At 48.7% G+C, this 25,263-nt stretch overlaps 1 protein-coding gene across 7 annotated transcripts in view; it reads right to left on the reverse strand.

Annotated features, from left to right (window-relative positions):
• The window catches only part of KDM4A (lysine demethylase 4A), a 40,423-nt gene extending 18,535 nt beyond the window's left edge, over nt 1–21,888 (reverse strand). Inside the window, exons 1-11 of one of the 7 annotated variants that reach the window (XM_019957654.2) lie at nt 21,757–21,888; nt 19,341–19,517; nt 18,508–18,683; nt 16,013–16,127; nt 14,438–14,631; nt 12,316–12,365; nt 11,505–11,608; nt 10,987–11,124; nt 10,039–10,289; nt 9,130–9,329; nt 7,893–8,266 (exon numbers count right to left, since the gene is read on the reverse strand). In XM_019957654.2, coding sequence (XP_019813213.2) covers nt 7,893–8,266; nt 9,130–9,329; nt 10,039–10,289; nt 10,987–11,124; nt 11,505–11,608; nt 12,316–12,365; nt 14,438–14,631; nt 16,013–16,127; nt 18,508–18,683; nt 19,341–19,478 — 1,740 coding nt within the window. In that variant the 5' untranslated portion in view covers nt 19,479–19,517; nt 21,757–21,888. The other 6 variants (XM_019957652.2, XM_019957653.2, XM_070786690.1 and 3 more) reach the window with 6 other exon arrangements.
• Between the last annotated feature and the right edge of the window lie 3,375 nt (nt 21,889–25,263).

Consider the following 25,263-nt stretch of genomic DNA (forward strand, 5'->3'; position numbering starts at 1 on the left):
CTTCAAGACCTCAGCTCTAGCTGACACTTTTTGTCCCTCTTCTCCAGAGAACACCAGCCAGGACAGAGCACGCCTCTGAAACCCTGGCCTGCTGCAGAAAGAAAGGCTGATTTAATGTTGCATTTACATAATGTCAGAGCAAATTTGAGTAGGTTTAAAGTATAAGGACTCAATCAGTAATAATACCACATCAGAGTTTCCTTCTAATCGACATGTTTAAAACTTGGTTGTACTGACTTTAGGAGACACGGGTTATGGCAAAACCTATTGAACGAGGACTTGAGGCCTGGAAGAGGCCCTCTCTGCAACTGTGACAGAAACCAGAGCTTTAGAGTGCTGCAGAGAAAGGGCAGCATCACAGCGCCCCCTCGGAGAAGGGACACTGGACCTACAGACTCCATGTGCCACTACACAGAGCCCCAGGACGTAGGGGTCACACTTGAAAACATCAGGAAAAAACCAAATGCTGAGCACAGGGCCCTAAATTGAGTGTCTGTTTGCCCACTCATTTAACAAACATTTACCAAAACATACTGAGTCCAAAGGCCTGCGGGGGAAGGTAGGTGCGATAAAACACGCCCCTAGGGCGTGCTCCCTAGCTTGACCCAAGCAATGACGCTCAGGGCGGCATGCGGTGATGTGGAGAAGTGAGATGAAGACTATCACAGACTTCATCAGACCAGAACTACACCAGCAGTCTAAAGCGGCACCTTCCAAAATGTACACCAGGAAGGGGCCATGAAAGCTGCCACTGGAGTGAACAGGTTGGGGCTCCAGGCCCGCCTCCATTCTGACCACAAGACCCCTGCTTCTGATTTACATTTTTTAAGTGAGTAAGAGGTCACGTAAGGAGGGTGTTCTTCGGCTCAACAGACTGGAAATACCCACCAAATTTATTTGATAGTGTAATCACGAAAATAAAAAATGTAGGGATATGCACCCAATGCGTGTATACTTACTGATGAGTTATATATAGTAATGTACTTATACACACCTTAAAACAGACTGAAAGGATTAAAAATAAAGTTCCATTATTTGATTCCTGCTCCTCCATTATCTTCTTGCACCCCCTACTATGAAGATTACTTAGATAACAACCCTAAAAGTGAGTTATGGCAAAGACCAGGAAGTACAGGTGTGAGAATAAACGGAGCAGAGGTGGTGAGGATTTCTGGCCTGGGTCTCCTGGGTGTCCAAGGTGAGAGACTAAGAAGGCTCCTGTGGATGAGAGGGGAGTGGTTAACAAGCCAAGTTAAACGCATTCCGTATGGTACACACAACCCGTCTGTGGGTCCTTCATTTGGAAATACCCAGGGGGCAAGAAGGAGAAGGCAATGGCAACCCCCTCCAGCACTCTTGCCTGGAAAATCCCATGGACGGAGGAGCCTAGTAGGCTGCAGTCCATGGGGTCGCTAAGAGTCCAACACGACTGAGCGACTTCACTTTCACTTTTCACTTTCATGCATTGGAGAAGGAAATGGCAACCAACTTCAGTGTTCTTGCCTGGAGAATCCCAGGGATGGGGGAGCCTGGTGGGCTGCCGTCTATGGGATTGCACAGAGTCGGACACGACTGAAGTGACTTAGCAGCAGCAGGAGGGGGCAAGAAGAAATTCAGCCTGGGAGTTCAGAAAGGAAGTCAGAGCAAGACCTGTGGATCTAGGAATCCTGGACATCAGGCTCAGAACTTAAATGATGAAGTGAATGAGATGATCAGTGGAAGATAAACTGACTGGAGGCCATGCCTTCCAGGACAGGAGAAAGAAGAAGAAAGGAGATCCTGGGGAAAGGGGGGTTTCCTCAAGGGGGAAATCCACAGTCCAGACTACAGAAGAGCAGTGGCCAAGGGACTCAGCAACTGGGAGGTGCCAGGACTATTTTAGAGATAAACTCCAGTAGATACACAATAAGGAACCAGGGAGCGAATGCCATCACACAATTTTTGAGAAGATAAAGGGAAGGAATGAGATGACAGCTGAGAAGGAAATTTCCTTCAATTGTATTTTAAGAAAGGGGATTTGAGTATGGTTTTACTAGTGAAGAAGCTTGTCCCCCAAAGATGCACAGTCTGAATCCCTGTGAATACATTAGATTAACAGGACAAAGAACTGTTAGACTGCTAATCAGATGACCATCATCCTGGATTGTCTGGGTGGGCCCCATGTATTCAAATGCTGCTTAACAATCGAAGAAGGTAGCAGAGGTCATGGTCAAAGTGCTGTGACTTGGCCAGATGTTGCTGCCTTCAAAGGTGGAAGGAAAGGGTCAGGGACAAGCAATAAGGACGCCCTGTGGAAGCTGGAAAGGGCAAGGAAAAGGACGCCCCCAGAAAGGAAGGCAGACACCTTGCCTTTAGCACCATGAGGCCCATTTCAGACTTCTGAACTGAAGAACCAGAAGAAGGCAAATTAGAGTTAAGATGCTAAATTTGTGTCCCTTGTTAAAGCAGCAACAGAAAATGCACATGGCGGTAGGAGGTGGAGATTAATCATTTTACAGGCAAGCAAAATGCCTCTCATTCACTCCTGGAGGAGGCAGAGGGGTCAGGACCAAGAACACCAGAATGTGGCTCCGGGAAAGGAGGCTGCCTCTGTCCACACCTCTTTAACCAAAGTGCCTACTGCACACTCGAGATGCGCCCAGAGGACCATGCCTGCTGCTGGGCGATGCAGAGACAGTGAGACGTGACCCAGCCAGAGTCTAAAGCTGCCCTTCCTGCTACCATCGCTCTGCCTCTAACCAAAGCAGTCGCATCTATCCATATTGAACATCCTTCCACATTTTCACCGCCTCTGGCTAAATACTCTTCCCGGTTCTGCCTTTCCCTGCAATGTACTCCAATTTCTAAATGTCCGTAGGAACAGAACTGGGCTCAAACCCTGTTTCAACCAATTAACCACATGAGCCAGGGCCAGTGGCAACCCAGTGACAAGAGCAGGTGAAGAGCACTGTGCCCGGAGCCCTTGGTGAGGAGAGGGTCGGAGAGCATGCCGGGTCTCCCAGGCCCTGCCAGCAAGGGGGCTGGAGCTCCAGGCTCCCGGAGTTCCTTTATCCCTTCATGTGAGCAACCAGGTCAAGGTCAATGTTCCTGATGGGGCTGGTTCTGTACAGAGAAGAACCAAGCGTTCTCTCTCCTTCTTCGGGGAACTCACTTTTTCAAAGCAGCCTGAACTGACAAGAACTTCTGCAGCAGGCTCATCACTGTGCACCACTCACCACTCAGGTGGTGGGGGTTCAGCAGCCAGTCACCGGGGCCCTTTCACCAAGGCCCCGATACAAGAGGCGGCACACAAACTGAACGACAAGCGGGCCAGATAACACTTTGAGGGATACTTAAAGCATGGGGACGGAGCCCACCAGGGTGTTCTCCAAAGCCCAGCTGTTTCCAAATATAGACACAATGCTCTTGGACCTCTCCAGGGATGGGCAGAGTGTCTCAGCTTCTGCCCAAGCCTTGACTGTCAGTCCGCCATTCTGCCCAGTGAATCAGCCCTCATGTCAGTTCCTAACTGGAGCTACACTTCCCTTCATTCCACCCCTGTTTACAGAGGCTCCTGGGCTAAGCCCTGGGGACCACATTGATGCCTCAAGAAGCAAGGCTGAAGGTGGCCCAGGGCCTGGTTCCTAGCAGTGCACCTTCACTAGCCTGGGACAACCGCACTGAGACCAAGACAGCAACACAGACAAGGAGCAAAGTGCTAGAGAGACTAGAGGAGGCAGGGAAGCAGCTGGGAAGTGACTAGTGGCCTGTGAAAAGGGCCGTGTCCCCGTAAGCAGGGGCCTGTTACTGGACAAATGGCCTCTTCCCCCCTCCAAAGCCTGGTGCCGGCAGGACAGCAGTGTGAGGCACCAAGAAGCAGTAGAATGGCATTTTATGTCATGCATATATTACAATTAAAAACCCTCTTGCAGCCATCCCCTCGTCTCCTGCCTCTGCTGGAAACCACAGCACTCGCTCCTGTCAGAGCACCCCCATTATCTTCCATCACTCCCTCTTCAACACAGGCCCACTCGGTAGGCTGCCACTGTCTTCCATGCTCTCCTCCCTGGCTCTGCACACACCACCCTCTCCTAGTTCTCCAAACCTCTGGCGCTCTCTTCTCATTGTCCTTCTCCTTCCCGAGCCTTCCACCTCTACCCACACTGCGAAAACTGCTCTCCACGCCCCACCGGGGAGCTCTTCCACACCCACCGACACCCTCCAGGTGGAGAGGATTCCCCCATCTACCCATCTCGGGCGTGTGTGTGCACATCTCCACAGCCTGCCGCACACGCAGGTGGCATTTAGCATGCCCCAGACTGCACTCACGTCCCGAGCCACAAACTCCCCTTCACTTTTTCTGTGACTTTCACCCGACACAGACACACCCCTGTCCATCCGGTAACACAAGCCAGAATCCCAGGTCACCGCATGGTGCCCTCCCACTCCTACCTTCCAAGTGGCGGCCCCAGACCCCCACCCCCCATCACACAGCTCAGGTCCTTACCATCTCTCAGATTAAGAAGCAGGTTCCAAACTGATTTCCCTATTGCAAACCTTTTTTTTCCCCTCCTGTCCTCAAGTATTTAATTATAAAAACAACATGGTATTCATAAAAGTATTCAAACAATTTATAAACGCAGGAAGTGAAAATCATCCATAATCCCACCTTGAAGAGAATCTCTACTGTTTCTAATTTTGCCTCCTTCTTCCCCAAAAAACCTTTACATTGCTTCCAAGACGATCTTCCGAAACATCAACACAAAGCTAAAAGAACACTTCACAGACAGTCCAGAAACTGACGGAGTTTCTTGAGTCAGTGATAGGGGGTCAGAAGGGCACAGCCCTAGATCAAGGCAGAATTAAGACATATAATAAACAAATGTCAGGTGTAAGACTAATTAAATGTCGATTCAAACAAACCTACTGTCAAATACATTTTGTTTAGACTACTGGGGAAACTGATTGCGAACTGAGTATTAGATGATGCTAGAAAATTTCTGTAATTTTGTTAGGTATAATAACAGCATGGTGATTAAAACACACCCACATTTTTCAGAGATACACATTGAAGCAGGAAGAAAATTGCATGGCATCCATGTCATGATTTGCTTGCTATATAATACTTCAGGAAATTAAAAGGACAGATGAAGCATATGGGGCTTCCAAAATATTAACTGTTAGATCTCAGTGATGGTGATGAGTATTTGTGGTTTGCTGTATTACTCCATATGTATCTTTGTGCATCAAAAAAAAAAAAAGAAAAAGACATGTTACAGAAATTTTCACTCTCCAAAAACACATGTCAGGTAAACTTCCACTGCCCCCTCGCCCTGTCACTGAAGTCGAGTCTCAGAGAACAGGCAGAGGTCTAGGACGGGCCTCCTGACACCCTCCACCCACACCTCCCAAGACCCTCTCGTCCCACTGAGACCAACAAAACCACTGTGGACCCCAACCTGCCCTGAAGCTGGCGTGAGCCCCAGCTCCAAAGAGAACCCTCTCCCCCACCAGACTCACACTCCTGCTAACCTCCTTCTCCTGCCGTCCCTGACCCCTTACCCCAACCCCGGGCCGAGCTGCACGCTTCCACCACGTGTGCTGCGACGCAGATCACCAGGGACTAGCACTCCCTGCTCGCAGCTGTCTGCTGGCCTCGACGACGGGCTCCTTTGAAGGTACCATCCTAGCCCAGAGCAGGCACACAAACCACTACAGGGTAAAGCAAAGAGGTCAAGCAGCCGAGACGTATCAGTGACTCTGAAGTAGTTCAAAGACGCCAGCACGTCAAGGGGGAAGGTGGTAGAGACGGCAGGTGACGAGAGGAGAAAAGGTGTTCAGGCTGCAGCCGAGAAGCCCACACACGAGCGAAAAGGAACCAGGAAGACACACAGTGGTTTGGGAGCAGGGGTCACACAGAGAGGCGTGTTAAGAGAGAAGCCTCCTCTCCCAGCACGTTTCCATGGAGGAGTCCTGGCTTTGGCTTCAGTGGGATCTGCCTCTCACAGAGGGACTGCACTGCTGCCTGTGTGCACAACACGCCGAAGGACACAGACTGGGGCTTGTCTGTCCCTGGGGGGGGCCTGAGCGGACCAGGGCTGCCTGTGACCACACGGGTCATCTCTCTGAGGGTAAACAAGCAGCAGGGCTACTTGGCCACGGGTCAAAAACCACTCTCCTCAACCATTTTAACTGGTGACAAAGTGACATTCTGAGCTCCATATGCCCACGTCCTGTATCCAATTTTACAGGTTCCTAATTTGGGAGAGAAAAAAAAAAGGCTGTTATTTATTTACTGCCCTGCTACCACCTAAAAAAAAAACCCAACCCTAGAAAAAACTTGACTCCATGGTAAGATTAATAATATATAATTAATAACTATATACATATTAATATATGGCCTCAATGCTGTAAAGTATTTACTCTCTAGTACGTCCTTGCTATTGTTAGCAGCTTCTGTGGTTGCACATCAGGAGGACGGTCCACAAGGACAGTGTGGCTTGCGCAGACAGCAAGATGCACAAGAGCGCACAGAGCTTGGTGAAGCGACTGGGATGCTGCCACGAGGAACAGAAGGGGCTCTGCTTTCCAAGGGGAAGAGCCCTCGCTTGTAGAAGTGACCACAGGAGAGCAGGGAATGGGGGTCAGAGGCAATGGGAAAGCAGGGAAGGAGACACGGGGGTCACTGGCTCACCAGACTGCACCACGCATGAGAGGGAAGGGGGACTCCACATGGAGAAACAGCATCTACAGAAACTGAGCCTGAGATGCAGAAAAAACAGAAAGAAAAATCATACGGGTGTTAAAGACAAGAGGCAAACTAACCACAGAAACGCACTGCTGAAAAATTAGGAGAATTTGAATATGGATAAAGCATTAGTACTTCAGGCAAAGAAAAGATAAAGCCAGCACGTCAAATGTTAATACACAGAGATAATGCACGCACACCGGGATAATGTGTGCACACAGGGGGCTCGTGACAGTTTTCTGTTTGTGTATAGTTTAACAATGCTTTGGAATAAAAACTTCGGAGGAGAATGGATACACACGGATGGCTGAGTCGCTCTGCTGTCCAGCTGAAACTATCACAAGACTGTTATTCGGCTATACTCCAAAACAAAATGAAAAGTTTTTTTAAAAAGCAAATAAAAACTTCAAAACGACAAAATTTCCAAAGGTGAAGGGAACAGGGAATCGAGGAGAGCTTCTCTGTGCTCACTCCTACAATCTGCCAGTGGCCCCACCTCAACCCTCAGCCCAGATGCAACTTCACCACAGGCTATGAGGCTGGACAGAGAGGTCACCTGGGCAGGCCTGAGTTGGGCTGTACCCCACGTGGCCCTGCTGTACCCCACGCAGACTCACCAAGCGCCTTTCTACACAGAACAAACAGAAAACACAGCTTCTGGCAACAGCATGTTCTGGGAGGAAGCCTGAGCAAACATGTCCCTGTTGACGGCTCTGGGATTCATCCTGGTCTCCAAAGGGATGCTGGCAGCAGTGTCATACTAGGAGGGGGAGGATGAACACGGGGAGTGGCCGGAAAACTCCCAGGGCAGCCCAGGGTAAGAAAGGCCACGTCATTCCAACCCTCAAACGCCAGGCTGCAAACACTGCTGCTCTAACCCTGCGCCACGAAGGCCAGGAGGGTCAGAGCATGTGCCCCGCTCAACTGAAGATCCACTGAGGGTGGCCAGGGAAGCCGCAAAGCCATTCTGTGGAGCAATAGTCACATAGAGATAACAGGGAAGAAAAAAAAAAGCCGTCCCAGGAAAAAACAAACTAAAGAGACCCAATGCCACCTGGCTTTTGCTTGACACAACTGCAGGCTGGAGGTCCATCCTGAGGGTCTCCTCTTGCCACTGGGGACCCTGCAGGAGCCCACCCCCAGTGGCCCACCCCAGCACCCATACCTCGGCCAATTCCCTCTCACTGATGCTCCGGGTGGCGCCCCCTTTCTTCCTGGCGCACGGCTCTCCTGGAAGGACCCTGCCATCCCCTCTGGCATAGCTGTGCACAGTGAGGACTCCGGTCTGCCCTTGGGCTCGGCAGGACAGAGGCTCGCTGGTTTCAGAATCGGAAGAAACAGAATCCTGTGAAGAACCGGAGCCCAGGCTGGAAGACGATTTCTTTTTGGAGCCTGAGAAGACGAGGCGTCCAAGAGAAGCTGGGTTCACAGAAAGGTCCAAGACAGCTGCTTCATGCTCCTCTTCCTCGTCCTCGTCGTCCTCTTCCAGCTTGACGTTTTTAAGTTCTTCAAATTTAACTTCAGTGGAGTCAGAATAATCTGAAACACAAGACACGTTGGATGGAATCCACTCCCTCCTGCACATCTCAACCCCGAGAGAGGGGCACAGACCAAAGAACATGGGTGCTGAGGAAGGCCTGGTTTCCAACTCTGGCTCCACCGTTAACGGGGGTCCCCTGCACGATCTGGGGCGAGCTGCCTCAGCCTCTCTGGGCCTCTGGTTTCCTCCTCTGTGATGTGAGGATGCTACTGCTTCCCAAGCCCAGCACACAGCACACGGCAGCTGTCCCTTCCCCAGAAGTCCCCTCAGCTCAGCAGAGACCCAGCGAGCCAGGCCAGGAAGTCTGCTCCATGGAAGAAGCTGTGCCCACAGTGCTGATGGCTCCCAGCACACACCCGGAGCAATTCTGTCCACGCAGAGGTCCCCCAAGCTGGGCCTGACCCGAGGCTGACACCTGCTCCTTCCAGATAAATCTACCCTTGATAACCGTCCGTGGGAAGGCTTTCAAACACGGTGCTGGACCACGCCGTCCCTTCCTGAAATACCAATGGCCCCTCGGGCCCCCAGTGAGCAAGCTCTCAGATGGCAGGTAGGCAGTCCCCATGCTGTCTCATCCCACGTCTCAGGGAGAAGCTCCTGTGGCACACCTGTCTCCTCCCCTTCCCGCCCCCTGCTCAAATCACAGGATACCATGGCCAGCTCCCTCAACAGCTGTGGGCCTTCCCCCACGTCCCTCCGTGACCCTAGGTGTCCCCACCCAGAGCGCTTTCCACACCCTGGTCACCATCTGCTCACAGACCCACCTCTCTCATGTCATGCCTGTGACCTTGCAGTGATGTGGCATCCAACATAGAACAGAACAGTTAGGGCTGTGGGGGAAAAAATACCACAACCAACTCACCTGGGAAGGTGAGGCTGTCCTCGACTTGGCGCACGGAGCTGTGGGTGGGCCTCACGGGAGAGAGGGCGGCCTGGCACTCCGCCATGTCGTACTGTCCGGAGCCCAGCTCCTCCTTGGGGAAGAGCTCGCTCTGACTCACCTCCTGTGGGATTTCAAGACAAACGCGGTGCCTCTTTGTCCCGATCCGGTGCTTGGCCAGGCTGCAAAGAGGAGGACACGCTTTTTAAGAGCCAGTGTGTATATCCGCTTACACAAACACATCCCCACGCAACCTGACAGGAGCCGCCAGAGCCTGCTTCACACTCTGGAGCCACCCAAGACTGGGGACCTCACGGCCCCGAACCTGTTCCATCAAGTGCAGTTAGGGATGTCGTCGCCCCGCCTCACAGAGCCGACATGAGGCTCGGGAAAAGCTGTGCTGAGCATGCGCAGAACACCTGCGTACAGCAGGTCCCCCCGTGAACGTTCCTCCTCTCTTCCCCACACAGCCCCAGGTGGGGGGAACTGCTGAGGACAGGTCCTCTGGCTGAGACACTGACGACACTGCCCCTTGCCCTCACCAGTCCCATTCCCTGCATCACTCTCTCCTTTATAAAAAACCCTCAAGCGGCAGCGAGAAGGTGGGCTTCTCTGGCTCTGAGGGAGCCACACCCCCACAGACATGTGAGCCTCCCTCTGGGTGACTATGGCCCAAGGAGAGGTGCCATCACCTCTGCGTGCAGCATGAGGAAGGGTCTGAATACCTGAGGATTCTGGAGCCTGCACCAAGAACCTTCCCTCAGCTGTGCTCAAACACCCCGCTCAGAAGCAGCCCCTCAGCAGGTGAGGGGACCTACCAGACACTCCCCTACTCCACCCCACCTGACCCCACCCCACCCAGGCAGCTGGGCCCAGGGGCTGCGGGGTTACCTCCTCTTCAGGTCGCCCTCCTCTCCATCCTCCACCCCCTCCGTCTCCTCCTCCTCTGGGCAGTCCTCCTCCTTCCGGGCTCTCAGGGCCAGTTCACTCTCCTTAAGAAACTCAGCTGCTTCTGGTGTGGGCAGAGTGTGGTCGATGACGGTGCTGTCCTTCCCAGCTTTCCAGAGCTTGTATCTTTCTGGCTGGAACTTCCTCACAAACACGTCCATGGAGATCTTCACCATGTCCTTCCTGCAGGAGCACTGTCGCAAGGCGCCAGAGCAGTTCCAGGTGAGACCCTTCCCCAGCTCCCCCCACCCCCCTCTCCCACCTTCTCCCACCAAATGGAAAAAGAGAACAGTTTCAGGCTGAACTGTTTGGGTTCACAGGCTGAGGGCATCGCGTCCATGCAGAGCCTTCACACATGAAAGGAAGCAGGAGAAAAGGCTGGAGGACGCATGCCACTGGGGCGAGTCAACTGGGACGCTAGCCAGGGTGCGTGGAGAACAGTTAAGAGACAAGGCTCAGCATTAAACCCGGGACGGTCAACGTCCACCTTCCCTCTGCCACCTATTCAGGCCAGGACCTCGGCAGCAAGTCTACTCCCGGCCAAACATCCAGCCTTGCTGCTTTCTTAAAGTAAAAGGGAAGCCCATCAGATTTCTCCTCGACGGCGAACACCCAGAGCGGCTAGAGCAAGAAACAGCACTGCGTGTGTGGGTGCAGTGTTAATGCCCAACGAACTCAAGCACGGAAACCTCATTTTATACAACTCAAATCTAAACCAGTTTTTAAACATTCTCTGTGAACACAAGATGCTGGTACTTTTGCACATTCCCTGCCACTCTGTTTCTCAATTCCAGGAGCTCAAAGAAACACCAGCCAGTGTACCTAAGAAGGCTGGCTGGCTGGCTCAGCTGTTTTTAGACACAGTTATTATGAAGGAAACAGTGGACTTACCAGCACAGCTTGTTTGCCATACTCGATCCACCGCCGGGTAGCAAAGTTGGTGGATTCGGCACAGTTGAAGCCATGGTTAAAGCCAGCATGGTAGCCGTAAGGGAAAGTGATCATAAATTCTCCGGCTTCCTGAGTCACCTGAACAAGAGCAAACAGGAAGCAGTTGAAGGGCAGGAATGCTGGGCTCCAGCTCAGCCAGCACTCAGTGACCAGGGACAGGTCACAAAGCCTGTAGGGGTCTTAGTGTCTTCTGCAACATGCCAAGTCCCCGCACATCAGACACCATGACTGTAATTAATGACTCCTCTGGATTAACGCTGTTCAAGGGGGCTGGACCCTCCTCTGGCAGCAGGAAGGCGGGAACCCACCTTTAATGCACTGAAATCAAAAGGTGACACAGATTAGTCCTGGCCCACACCTGGTACAGAGGAGCAAGTAGAATAAAGCTCCCTGTGAAACACGCCAGAAAGAGTGGTTTCCATGTAAGCCAAGGACCGCTGTGTGCGCAATCCGCTCACCTTGTCAAAGGGAATTCCGTATTTCTTCAGCATTAAAGGAGAAATCAAGGTCATCTTATGGCGGAGAAAAGCCTCACAGCTTTGAGCACTGCCTGGGAAAAAGCCTGTTTAATTGAAAACGGGTACAGTTAATACACGGCTCCACACTGGCTATGTAACCCTGGAGTCACTTCACACAGCGCATCTCGTCTAAATGTAAGGAGGATGAATCACCAAGGTGATCGCCACAGATTATTCTAGCTCCAGGCCAGTCCTAGCGCTCTATGATGAGGCTCTGGACTGTCCCCGGTGTAGTGGTCATCAAATCCTGCTTGGGGGATTACCCTGGCAGCCTCTGTTCTCATAGAGTTTTAAAACTACTTAGAGCCTTTCTCCATTCACCAGGACCCTCAATCTTTTGTAAGTAACACATCTAAGTACAAATGACAAGCGCTTGTGAAATAGTCTCTCCAGAAGTACAAATCTACTAGAGTCCACTTACAAGAACCAAAGCATGAGATGCAACTTTGACTTGACCAACTGGGGTTCTGGCAAAAGAACCAGATCCAAGGTGACCAGTACACTATCCCTGGTCAAACAAACCCATGCATGATGAAAGTGAGGCAAAGACAGTCTAACGCTTACTAAGCCCCTTCCCAGGACAAAGTGGGGAAAGGCTGTGATTTCAGCTGCTCTGAGACGTACCCAAACTGGCAGTCTGGCTCACCCCCCACGTGTGGGCCTAAGAAAGGACCACTGACAGTGGACATCCGAGAGCCATGAGCGCAGCTCCCTGGCAGGTCTGACCCGGCCCACGGAGCGAACACCATACCTTTGGCCAGGCGCTCCAGCCGCTTTCCGTGCTCGGGCGGGACGGAGTACCTGTAAGTACACAGAAGCAGCGGCCACTGAGCAGAGGGCTGGCCCGGGAAGGGGCCCAAGGGCTCGTGCCCACTCTCAGAACAGCTCGAAATATCAGACTTTTCAACTTCCCGACCACAAGAACTAGAAAGGGATCTGGAGAAATGACGTATTAGACTGTCTGGGCACTGGAGTGGGAACCCACACTGAAGGGCAAGCGATTTTTATCTTTTATATTCATTAATAAGACGTTTATTTGATAGTTACCATGAACCAGGATTTATGGCACACACTCAACGTTGCTCTCCTTTATAATGTTATTCATGCAATAAAACTTAAACAAAGAAAAAAAAAAGAGAGAGAGAAGGAGGATGGCATTAAAGTGCTCCTGGCAGAGCCTGAAAGGCTTAACTGGGATGGGATAGAGAGAAAAATGGGCAACAAGGTGACGATGGATTAGGTACCAGAGACCTGGCCCCCATCTGCTGAAGAGCCCATTTCCCTTCGTCTCCTCAACAGTGCACTGATTATCCAGTAGCCACTCACGCCTCCAACACTGTGGGTATCCAGACACCATAGGATTGCCCTTCATTAAGAAACAAAAGGAAAAACTAAAAAACACATAGAAGACTATTTAAAACTTTTGCAAAACTGTTAAAAACTTCATATTCAGGAACTCACAGTAAGTCTAGTTTACCTTTATAGTGCGTTCTAAAGATGACTCCACAACAACAAAACCTTCCCATCCCAAATAGTTTTGTTATGAAACAAAACAGATGAGGAAACTATCACCTAAAGGGCTCTGGGATCCATCAGGCAACCCTGCACAGACGTCTCTGGAGGAACCACTTCAGGTGACCTAAAGAGTGTATGCAGTAACAAAGTCTAGTTTCAGGAACTTCAGAGTAAACATGGGGAAGACACAAAAGTTACTGACTCTAGATAGAAGTCTAGCTTCTAAGGAACTGGGTCAGTAGTCAGGGGGTAATCACTGGCTCAAAAGGGTTCCCCACCCCAAGACTGGAAACTGGAAAGGCATCTGACAGAACAGAAGAAAACCCCTGGGACAGGATGTGGCTGAAGAGGCTGGAAAAGGAATGGAGACAGACACAGCTTCCATGACTCCCCAAGACCTGGTCGGTGTCCCCTCCGGCCTCCTCGCGCCTCCATCCTCATAATCGGCACCCAGAGCACAAAGGACTTGCTTCCTCTAGGTACTCAACACACTGCGTTCACTCCCAAGTCTTTGCACATGTTGCTACAAACACCCAGACACGCTTTCCTATCCCTCCTAACCCACCACCCCACCCAGCCACATCCTCACATGCGAGGCCTCAGCTCGGCCATCACCTCTTCCAGGGGAGGCTTCTCTAGGCCTAGCGCTCATGTGCCTTCCTGTGTGGACCTACTGCACCCACTGTTCCCCATCACAGCTTTTCTCCCACTTTCTCTCTCTTGATCAGTCTCCTATCTGTGTGAGGGTGAACGCCTTATCGGTCCTATGCTCTGTTGAAGGCACCACCTTCGCTGACGTGCTGAGATGGATGGGTGGGAGCAGGCAGACGAGAGGGCGAATCTGCCTCCCCAGCCACACTGCGGCTGCAATGAACAGCAGGGAGTGGATGCCGAGTGACCACGCGCCCCCTCGTGGGTTAGGCACACACTGCTGCTCACCAAATATTTTTTCCATGAGGAAAAGAAAGCTTTCTATCATCTGAAGGAGCGACTCCAGTCTTGGAAATCTGCCTCTAAGAAATGCCTCAGGCCTGTTCAGAAAAAGAAATCAGACAGCAGTGGGAGAGCTTGGGAGAGCCCCCGCGGCTCTCGGTCACTCAGCCACCTTCTGTATCCACACGATGGGACTAGGTGCCCTGCCCTCTAAAACCTGCTGCTCCAAGGGCAGGGAGAGCCAAGGGCAGGGAGAGCCCCAGCGCTCTAACAGCACCTCGCTGCTTCAAAGTCGGAAGAAAACGTAACACGCCAGTCCTACCCCAAGCCTGCCAAACCAGTATTTGTATTTTATCTCCATCCCAAGGTGGTCCATGTGCACACAGAGCTGACCAGCCCCGGTGCCAACTGCAGGCCGACTTTACCAGGACTTGGGCTCTCCGAAGTGCAGGTAATTGATGCTGTACAAGTCCATGTCTTCGGTGTGCCAGGCAAAGGATGTCTTCCACATGCCGAAGTACAGGTACGGGGTGTTCACACCCTCGATGGTGATCCCACTCTCCTTTTCCACCAAGTCCAGGATGGTTCTCAGCCGGCCAATATTCCACTCATCTACATGCTGCAGAGGATGTTAGATTGAATAAAAACTGAGGCTCTGAACCCACCAATTGCAGAGCAGGTCACAGGTGAGCTGTCACTTTTAACAAAGATTTGGCACACTGTTGAGACTGTGTGGACATAAAGACCACAGCACCTCTCACTTGCTGTTCAGAGCTGCCACTGGAATTGATGCCACTATGCCCCCAAAGAGCAAAGCAACACTGAACACTAGTAAGTGAAAGAGGAGAAAGCGAGGTGATAGCCACCTGTTCTAAACCCAAGATGAACAGTTGGCACAGAACCCAAATAAACTTAGGTCAAAAGAGGAAAGACCTCTCAAATCACAACAAATACAAAGCATGGGAATTTACTAATTTGTGACTTGCCTAGCCCTTATTTCCACTGGGCAGTGTCTTCAGTAAAAAGTCTACAGTGTTACCCTGAATTAAAAAGGTCATCGAGAAGCCCACCTCCTGTAAAGACGTTCTGGATTTATGCCTACAAGCTTCACTTCCCACCACCCAAAAAAGTGATCATCAACAGCAAAATTGGAATGCACTTTTTAAACGCCTTCCTTCAAATAATTTACAAAAACAATAATCTGAGTGATAATCCCTGAAACACTCTACAGATTTTTCAAATCATCCTAAAACGGTCCCAAATAGCCCTTTTTTGCACCACATGTAAGGCTGTCCAAAACCACTATATCCTAAGCCAATGCAATTCGTTAAAAAACAGCTTTTTCTATAGACTCTTGTTGGAAGATTCTCAAAATCTAAATGTTTCTTTTCTTAAATATATACCCCTTTCATTATATTAGTCAGTGATCTTTTTTTCACAGAAACCACATCGCCCTCCCCAACATTTCATTTACTGTGATCCCACCCTCTCTAGAACTCATCAGAGCTACCACCCACAGACTATTCTAATGGCCCTTGCAAAGAACACCATATCATCCAATTCACATGTAGACTGGGAGAAATAAAATTCAGTCACATGCAAAACTACCCCCGATTAAGCGAGCACAGCCCGTCAGCTGGCGGTGGACCACTCTTTTGTGCAAACACCCATTCAGCAAAACAGCTTTTAGGGGAACGTCTCTGGCAATCCAGTGGTTAAGAATCATTTCTCCCAATGCCGGGACCCAGGTTCAATCCCCAGTCAGGGAACTAGACCCCACACACTGCAACTAAAGATCTGCGTGCCACCACCAAGAATGAAGACCTTGTGAGATGCGACTAAGACCTATGCAGCCAAATAAAGAAAATGGTTAAAAAAAAAAGGAAAAAAAACAAAACAGACAAACAGCTTTTAGGTGTCTATTGCATGCTGGGCAGATGAAAATGGTATCAAATCACAAAACTGCAAAAACGCTGCATAGAGATTCCAGTGACTTTCACCTTTTCATAGAGAGTGCCATTCACATCTGCACCATAGATTGGGGGATTGAACGTGAGATTTTTCCAGTATTTCCGTTCAAGCTCTTCAAATTCACTATAGCGTGGGGTACAGTACCTTTCAAAAGTGGGAAAAAAAAAAAGGGTTAGCCACTCATAAGAGACTAAATTCATCAGGCATTATGGATAGCACTAGACACAATCCCCTGTTCCAGGGATAGCAAGACATTTCAAATGAACAAGACATAACCTTGGCCTTCAAGGTTCCACTAACTCCCTCAACCTCCCTTCTGTGGGTACCAGGCCCAAGGAAGGTAACATACACCGAGATGTAAACCCATCTTCCTTCAGAATGCTATCCTCCACTCTTTTAAAAGACCCTACTAAAACTACTCCCTGCTCCACTCACAAGTGGCCTGGCCACCCAGGGGGAAAACAGGCTTACAAACTTGTGAGAACCAACAACTGCAAATCCCTGTGTATCCACAGACAACCAAAAACCCGCCCACACATGGAGAGGTGAGGCCCTGGAACAGCAGTCACTTCCCTGCACTCTAAGGAAGTGTCTCCAAGAGGGCTCACTTGAATTGTCTCTGCTGCATTCCCACCATCCTATGCAGTGTGGCTAACATCCAACAAATAAGCATGCCTGAAAACAAAATAGTTTAATAAAAATATAAAATAGTCCTAAAAACATAAAAACAGGTTTTTGCATTATCAAATGTTCCATTGAGCGAAATACAAGTACATACATATGCTCAAACACACACACACACCCTATCCATATGTATCTCCACATAATACTGTTAAAAATATCTATATTCTTTAGCTCAATAAAATCACATACTGAGAACTTATTCCAAGATAAACTTTTTAAAAATTCAAACCACTTAAAAAGTATTACACAATTTAAAGAGTAACGTGTAAACCTAGTATTTGAAAATACACAGTATAACTTGGCAAAAAAATATATATGATAAGGAATGGAAGACCAAACTGAAATTGTGTGGAGATAATGAGGTTAACTGGGGGGGTAAAAAAACAATCTTACTTTAAATGCTGCCTTACATTTTGATGTCAACCTAATGAATAATGAAGTTTAGAACTCTGAAGTTCCCTTTAAATACAAATAGCTACTTCCAACTGATCTGCTTTATAAATTTAGGTTGTTACCTACTGGATTTTCTTAAAACTGGCTGATCATGCAGACAGAAATCAAGGGTAAGAACTGGTTGTATTTCAGATGAAGAGAAAAGACACAAGACTGACTGATTTAAGAACAGATATCCTGAAAGGCAAGGCCTACTATATGTTAATGAGAGGAGACTAGAAGACCGAGGGGGCAGGCGGGGACTGAATGAGACCAACCCCAGGAGAAACAAAGCAAGTGTGCCTGGCCCAGTGCAGAGCTAGGAAGCAGACATGAACGACGACACAGGCTCATATCTGTGGAGCACAGCACACTGCTTCAACAGGCTTTTACACAGATTCTCTAATTAGACAGCAGGTTGGCCAGCAAAGGAGATGCTTTTAAGAGTTAGGCTGCCAAGAAAACTGGGAGCCCACATTCAGAACTGTGATAAGTCCAAGGAAAAGAGGCAGAGCACAGATGGAGCAAGAGTGAGACCTGATGTGAGATTACAAAGCGCTCTAAGTGTGAAGCCTGGCGAGCTGAGGCTCTCCCCGGGGCTTCTCCACGGCCAAGCGGGAGCCAGAGGCACAAAACATCTGACCGGCTGAAGCCAATTCAGCCGTGTGTGGACCAAAAAGGACTCAGGAGAAAAAGTGAGGAGAGGGGGAGGGACGACTCCCTTATGGAGCCTCAAAATGAAGAGACACAAGGGAGAGGAGAAGATTCAAGCAAGAGGATAAGAATGACTAGTCAGTCCAACAAGGGGAATGCACAATTCATTCTCTGTATATCTGAGGTCAAATGAGAGCGAAATTATTAAAAACAGCACAGAAAAACCATGGAAAACAGCGGACCTAAACAAGGACGCTTCCAACAGAGACAAGAATGTACCAATGACCATGGAGTGACAGAAAACAGCAAACAGCTTGTTAGTTTACTCACCTTTGGTTAATGTCATAGAAAAAATGAGATAGGTAGTGAGGAGTTTGACATGATTAAAGACAGAAGGACCCAGAAGGAAGAGATTAACTTACTCTACCGAGGCCACTTTTTGATAAGTGGGTGTTATCGATACATCTGGCCAAAGCGCCTCTGAATCAACTAGAAGTTTCCCCTTTGCAACCTTGCAAATGATTAAGTCCTACTTTTGAAGGAAAAGCAATGGGATTACTCTATGTAAAAACATAGACGAGTTTAGACTGTGACTGTGTACTGAGAAGAGAAATGTTTCCATGCAAAGAACAGCAAAGGAGACAGAGAAAAGCAGCTGAGCAAAGGGGACTTCAGTAGGATGGCAGCAGTCTTGAAGACCACTCTGCCCACGAAATATAAGGTCCCGATGCTAAAAGGAACGTGCTTCACTCACTTATCACTGTTGGCTATCTTGCGGAACTCTCGCACAGTCATGGCCTTCTTCTGTATGTTGTACTGAGTAAAGAGGCCAGACTGCCCCGTCACCAGCTGCTGGATGGGGGCAGGAATAACCAGGTCATCGATATCATCATAGGAGGCTCGTGGCTTCCACTCCTTTGGAGGAACAACCTGTAGGGAACACAAGGAACAAAGAGATCAGAAACCTCGCAAGCATGATCAGAGTCCACGAAGTGTGCAGGCCAACAGCTGATTTTACTAGAAAGTCACGTGGATTTAACCATGCTCACTCAAACACGGCAAAAGTCACACTGTCAAGCTAGCCCTGATCCAGTTCTGCTACCAACTAGCTGCCTAGACGCAATGACCTAAAGTAAGGAATATTCATTCATTTTCAGCCTCAGAATATTATCTGGGCACCAAGAGAGGAGGTTGAAGAGTTGATTTTCTCTCAATCTAACAGAAAGTTCATATGGGAAGCCAAATTACTATGAGAGTGCGGAATGAGAGGGAAACCGAGAAAGAGAGGGAAATCGAGAAAGAGAGAAGTTGATTTGATAAAAACACCCTCTCCACCAAGAGATGGAAGCACCGCAGCAGCTGGCCCTGGGACGCTGGCTCTTTCCCTCCCTTTTAAAGATTCTCAACAGCTCTCCTCTAACCTAAAAAAAGAGATGTTTCAGATGTTAACGAAAGGAATTAACTTGTAAATAGGACAGCATATATTCAACTACCACCCCACCTGCCTTTCAGTAAAACTGTTCTTCAAGGCTTCATTTAGGAAAAATCTTACTGCCGCCCTCAGTCCCAAAGGCCTCCACCCCTCACCTTAGCCAGCCCAGCCCGATGAGCTCCTTGGGATTCAATATAAGCAATGTAACGACTGAAGTTTCGGAACTCCTCCATAGTCGGGTAGAAGGTCATGATCCGAGCACTGGGATTCAAGGTTTCAGATTCAGAAGCCATTTTCCCTCCTTTTTGAGGTCACTTTGGTCAGGCAGAAATCTGAAGACATACATTAAGAGCATAAAATTATACAAGATGTAATTAAGACTGAATGCTGGGAATGTCAGTGCTGAAAACAGCGAAAGAGGAAGAAAGTCTGCAGCACCAAGAAGACCTCACACCTGGAATCTGCCTGGGGCAGGTTATTTAAATGAGTAAGATAAATGGATAGAAAAGGTTCTGCCTAAATGATTCTGATGTATCAAAATTGCAGGTATTCAAACCTCATTTAATGGAGACATTGTCTCAACTAAAAAAGGGAAACTAATTATTTGGTTGTTGGTCCCATCTGACAAAGCAGCTGCCCCGCCCATCTTTACAGCTGCTCCCATGTTCATACTTGGCTAATTAATTCTAAGTATTCAACTTAATATACTACAACCTGATTTTTTTTTAAATAAAAATCTATCTACGGGCTTCCTTCTAAGGCACAGATTTCAAACAGGATTCTAGATTCTTAAGAAAAGTTACTTAGCTACAAGATTACAAAGTTAAAGGGCTAAAAAGCATCCTGATATTAGTAGTCAGAGCTAAGATTTTTAAAACCCTTAAATGAAATTGTTCTCATAGCTACACCGAAATGCAGTTTCAGCACAGTTACATGAAATCAAGGTAGAGACTAGTCCAATTGCACTGTACCCAGAACTCCAAGAACAAAATTAAAACAGGCAATAAATTGGCAGTACAGGGCAAACTTCATAACTGACTGGAGGTGAAATAAATACTACTTTGTTTTTAGATGAGGCCTTTGGCTAAGTGGGTGCATCCCCACTGCCTGGTAACACAATAGACTATTTCAACTAAATAAGAACCGAGCATACCAGCTAAAAACAGTTTAGAAGCAAAAAACTTATGTCCTTTTCTTCACTCAATTCCCCCAAATCTCAGACCCAAAATCATGGCAGTTCAGCTCCAAGAGTTCCCCTTGAGAGCTGGAGAGATCAGAAGGGGGAAAACTCCTCCAACATACCAACAATCTAGTGAAAGACTAGGAAGACAGCATGGAGCAGAACTGTCTAAGGTAGTAGAGAAGACAAGTCCCAGTACCTGCATCTCTCCAGCTTCCATTTCCTGGTGCTTTTATGCACCTTGACAAACTGTGCACGGTAGGTATACTGTAATCCCTGTTTTACATACCAGGAAATTTACCCAAAGTCCTGCAATGCATTCCCAGTGCTCCATTTCTCTGTGCTGCCTACATCATAATCTCCACTTAATCTAAGCCCTTTGCAAGGGCAGATCCAAGTGTAAAGGAACCTCAAGTTTTATGCAATCTTGAAGACCCCTTTCCTAAGAAAAGAATACAAAGTATCTTACTTTTGCAAATATAAATCATGTGAACACAGTGTTAGGCCCCATCCCAAAGCCTCCAAAGCCCCACAAGAGGCTTCATTTGCCTCTGGCCTTATTCATCTTTGTATACCCAAAACCTAGAACAATGCACGACACAAGAGTACACACTCAGTAACTGTTGAACAACCGATTTCCTTGCTCTTACATCATCTGCTCATTCCCTTTCTTCTACTCTAGGATCCCCTTCCCTCAATCTATTCCCTCGGGAAAGCTCCTGTTCCTTGACACCTTCCTTCCCCCACTCAGCAACAAAGCCTTGTGGTTTAAAAGAGCACTGCCCCAGAATTAAAACAACTCTGAATACAGATCTAGTGTCTGCCATTTATCAGCTGTGTGACCTTGGCTGTGTAAATTGCCCAAGTCTCAGTTACTCCTCCTGTAAAATGGGGATCCCAACCTCCTTACCCCGCAGGGTTGCTGTGATTAACTCAGATGATGCAAGCGAAACGCTAAGCACTAGGCCTGGTACTTACCAACTCAGTAAAGGCAGCTGTTACTAACTATCTCAAACTCCCGCTCCCTCCCCTCGCATCGGATCCCGCAGGGATCGCTCCCAAGGTAGCCCCCGCGCTCCCAAGGTCTCCGAAGCTCACCGCGTAAACGTCCAGGCCCTCCCGGCCCCGCCGCCTAGGCGAGTGAGGCCGGGCCGCAGGAAGAGAAAATAAGGCCCCGTAGACCCGCCCACCCTTCCCGACGCCCATTTGCCAAAAGAGATTGGAAAGGGCCAATCTCAGGGCTCATTTTAGAAGCGCCTGCTTCCATTGGTCGAAAGCTATGCCTATCACTCACCGCAGAAGGCCGCTTTTCGCCCCTCCCCCACCGGCGATCACGGTCAAGGCTACAGAAGCAACAAATCTAAAGGATTCAAAAACCTGGTAGTTCTTACTTAAAGCCCACTGCCCCAAAAAGGGCTAAGGCTCGACTTCTGCTGTCGCCACTAGCCGATCACCCTGCTTTTCCAGCCGGCGAAGGACGAGACTCCGCCTCCTCTAAAGTCGGCCTCTGCGCAGCCGCACAGCGCTCCACAAAGTCAACCAATCCGGGGGCCGCCATAAGCTTCAACCCGCCAATGAAAGCGCTGTGAAGCATCCCCAAAGTCTAGGCGTATCAGTTTGCTCAGCCTATGAGCGCCGACTCGGGCTGTTGCCAGGAGGAAAAGTAGTACCACCCGGGACTGCGGCCACTGAGCACGTCGGCTGAGTCGCAGAGCCGGCCAATCGAAGGCGGGCTGTCCGTAGCTAGTCTGGACTTAAGACAGTTGAGTGCCTAGAAGTGGGATCGTTGGCCAGAGTAAAGGCGGTAATGAGGCCGTTGTAGGATGTTTCTAAAGGGTGGGTACAGTCTTTTGCGGGGTGAGTAGAACCCTTACCTAAAGTAAAAGTGCGCTCCGGACCCTTAGGGGTAGCTTCTGAGGTCAAAGAATTCCCGACTCGGTGACCAACCTGTCCCAGTTTGGGCAGCGCTGTCTCGGTTTTTAAAACGCTAATCAAGGGTCTTGGGAACCCCCTCACTTGTCGGCAAACCGGGACATTTCTTGAAAGGAGCAGTTCCTAAGGGGAAAGGAGCTCTGAGGGTCATTAGGACAAGTTTTGAGGGCAAATGTCCTTAGGGTCATTAAAAAGCTGTTCTTCAGTAAGCAGAGATTTGGGGGTCATTAGGAGTAGCTCTTGGGGAGGAGGGAGAAGATGCTGGAAGTCATTAGACACACTTGTGGAGGGCGAGGAGGATTCCTGGAAGTCATTAGGAACTGTCCCTGAGGGGTCGTGAGTCGCCCTAAGGAGCCCCACATTGTCAGGGGTGATGGGGAAGGAAGCAGCTAGGACAGTCTGATAGGTCAAATAGAAAAGTAGAATACTCTCAACCTGAGTTATTAAGATGTACAAAAGTGCCCCCAGATGAGTAGGTCTGTGGTGCACTGAAAAGAGCTGTGCAGTCAGATCTGTGTTCAAACTACTCGCTCCTCTGAGGTTGGGTTTTCGCATCACTAAAAAGGAAAAGGTAATATCTGCCTTGCAGAATTGTTGTAAAGATGAGAGTTAATATATGCTGGCAAAGTATTAGGTAGAATGGAATGGACGTAGAGCAATTGTAATTTATACCCTGAGGCTGTGGAGAAGGAGATGGCAACCCACTCCAGTACTCTTGCCTGGAAAATTCCATGGATGGGGGAGCCTGGTGGGCTGTGGTCCACCGGGTCACAAAGAGTCAGACGTGACTGAGCAACTTCACTTTCTTTCTTTCTATAGTTCCTTTTGGAGAAGGAAATGGCAACCCACTCCAGTGTTCTTGCCTGGAGGATCCTATGGATGGAGGAGGTCTATGAGGTTGCAAAGAGTTGGACACGACTAAGCAACTAACACACACACACACACACACACACACACCCCCTGGGACTGGTTATGTCCTCCCCCCAACCCCACCCTCTCCCTAAAAAAGCAGAGTTATTTCTCAAAAAAAGACAAGGGAATGACTTGAGTAGGCAACCAATAGCCTTTCACAACAGTTATAAAGGTTTTCTCTCTTGACCTACTGTGTTAGGTAACAGATTACATTGGTTAGCTCAGAAAATTGCTAAAAGTCTGAAGAATCCAACTTGGAGTATACATAACAAGGAAAATCACCCACCACTCTCCTCAGTGTTGCCCCCAAACATGAGGTGCTTGCTTCACTGACTGGCTGCCCTGGGCATGGATACAGTTACTAGCACCACTTTACTACCAACTACTCCAGGAATTTAATCTTGTAACATTTCCCACTGAGGCCAAAAAGGATTTTCCAGGATTGCTGTTACTTTGTATCACTAGCTTTCCAGTTGGTCTGTGTGCATGAGAGGTGGAACTGCAATCCCTTTCTCTTTCATCTTCCTGTATCTCTGACCAGTTTATCTTAGTCACCCTTTTACACTCATCTTTCCTTTCTCACCCCTTAAATGTTCACATCTGAAGCAAACTAATCTATAGTGAAAGAAGACCAAGTTGGGTTTAACTTTGGGTGGGAACAGGGAATGATGGCAGTTAGCATAAGGAATGCTTCTGTGGTGTTAGTAATATTCTGTTTTCTCCATCTGCAAGGTGGTTATTACAGTGGTGTGTTCACATTGCTTTGAGCTATATACACTTATAAGTTATGCATAACATTCCATGTATACGATACGTTAATTTTTAAATTTAAATTACAAAATTAATTTTAAAAAGCAAATTATTTTTAAAAGAAAAAAAATGTTGAAGTCTTCATGGCTCTCTGACCTTTGTCCTCTTCTCTCATTCTACACCAGAGGACTTCCCTGGTGGCTCCAACGGTAAAGCGTCTACCTACAATGCGGGAGACCCAGGTTTAATTCCTGGGTTGGGAAGATCCTCTGGAGAAGGAAATGGCAACCCACTCCAGTACTCTTGCCTGGAAAATCCCATGAACAGAGGAGTGTGGTAGGCTACAGTCCATGGAGTCACAAAGAGTCGGACACGACTAAGCGACTTCACTTTCTTTTCTTTCTTTCTTTTCTCATTCTACAAACCCACATAGGTGTTTTACAGCTCTAGCATTATGACCTAGAGCAAGTTACTTAATTTCTCTAATCCTTAGTTATAGCTAAAATTGGAATAGCACTTCCCTTTCTAAGTTGTGAGAACTGGATGAGATATTGCAGGCAGAGCACTTAGAAGTCAAGCTGGAAGGTATTAAGTGCTCAGTAAATGTTAGCTGTGATGGTGGAAGATGATGGTGGTGGTGATGATACAAAGCACTCAGCATAAAGCCTGAAACAAGAGCTCGATGCACTTTCACTCTCAGGCTTCACTCATATGTGCACACTGAGTGCACATTGATACACCCATTCTGTATTCCAATAAAGTCTCCCCTGAGTTCAGATCCATATATCCTCCTATTTCCGGACACCACCCCCTCCACCACCTGGGTATCTGCTGCTAAGTCACTTCAGTAGTGTCCAACTCTTTGCGACCCCAGAGACAGCAGCCCACCAGGCTCCCCCGTCCCTGGGATTCTCCAGGCAAGAACACTGGAGTGGGTTTCCATTTCCTTCTCCAATGCATGAAAGTGAAAAGTGAAAGTGAAGTCTCTCAGTTGTGACCCCATGGACTGCAGCCCACCAGGCTCCTCCGTCCATGGGATTTTCCAGGCAAGAGTACTGGAGTGGGGTGCCATGGTATATAAAACCCATATGCCCAATAAAGAACTAATCTATTCACTCCAGAAATGAGCTCCACCTCCTAGGACTCCTATCTCAGTGAGGCAGCCATCCATCCAATCACTTCCCCGCCCCCCTCAAAAAAAGGCCAGAAACCAGTTTGCAACTAGGGATTCCTTGATATGGTCCATCACTTCACCCACACAGAGTTCACAAAGCAAGTGCTTTACAAGTGCCTAGATTTGTTTA

This window comes from Bos indicus, chromosome 3 (genome assembly GCF_029378745.1).
Source record: "Bos indicus isolate NIAB-ARS_2022 breed Sahiwal x Tharparkar chromosome 3, NIAB-ARS_B.indTharparkar_mat_pri_1.0, whole genome shotgun sequence".
Lineage (NCBI taxonomy): Eukaryota > Metazoa > Chordata > Mammalia > Artiodactyla > Bovidae > Bos > Bos indicus.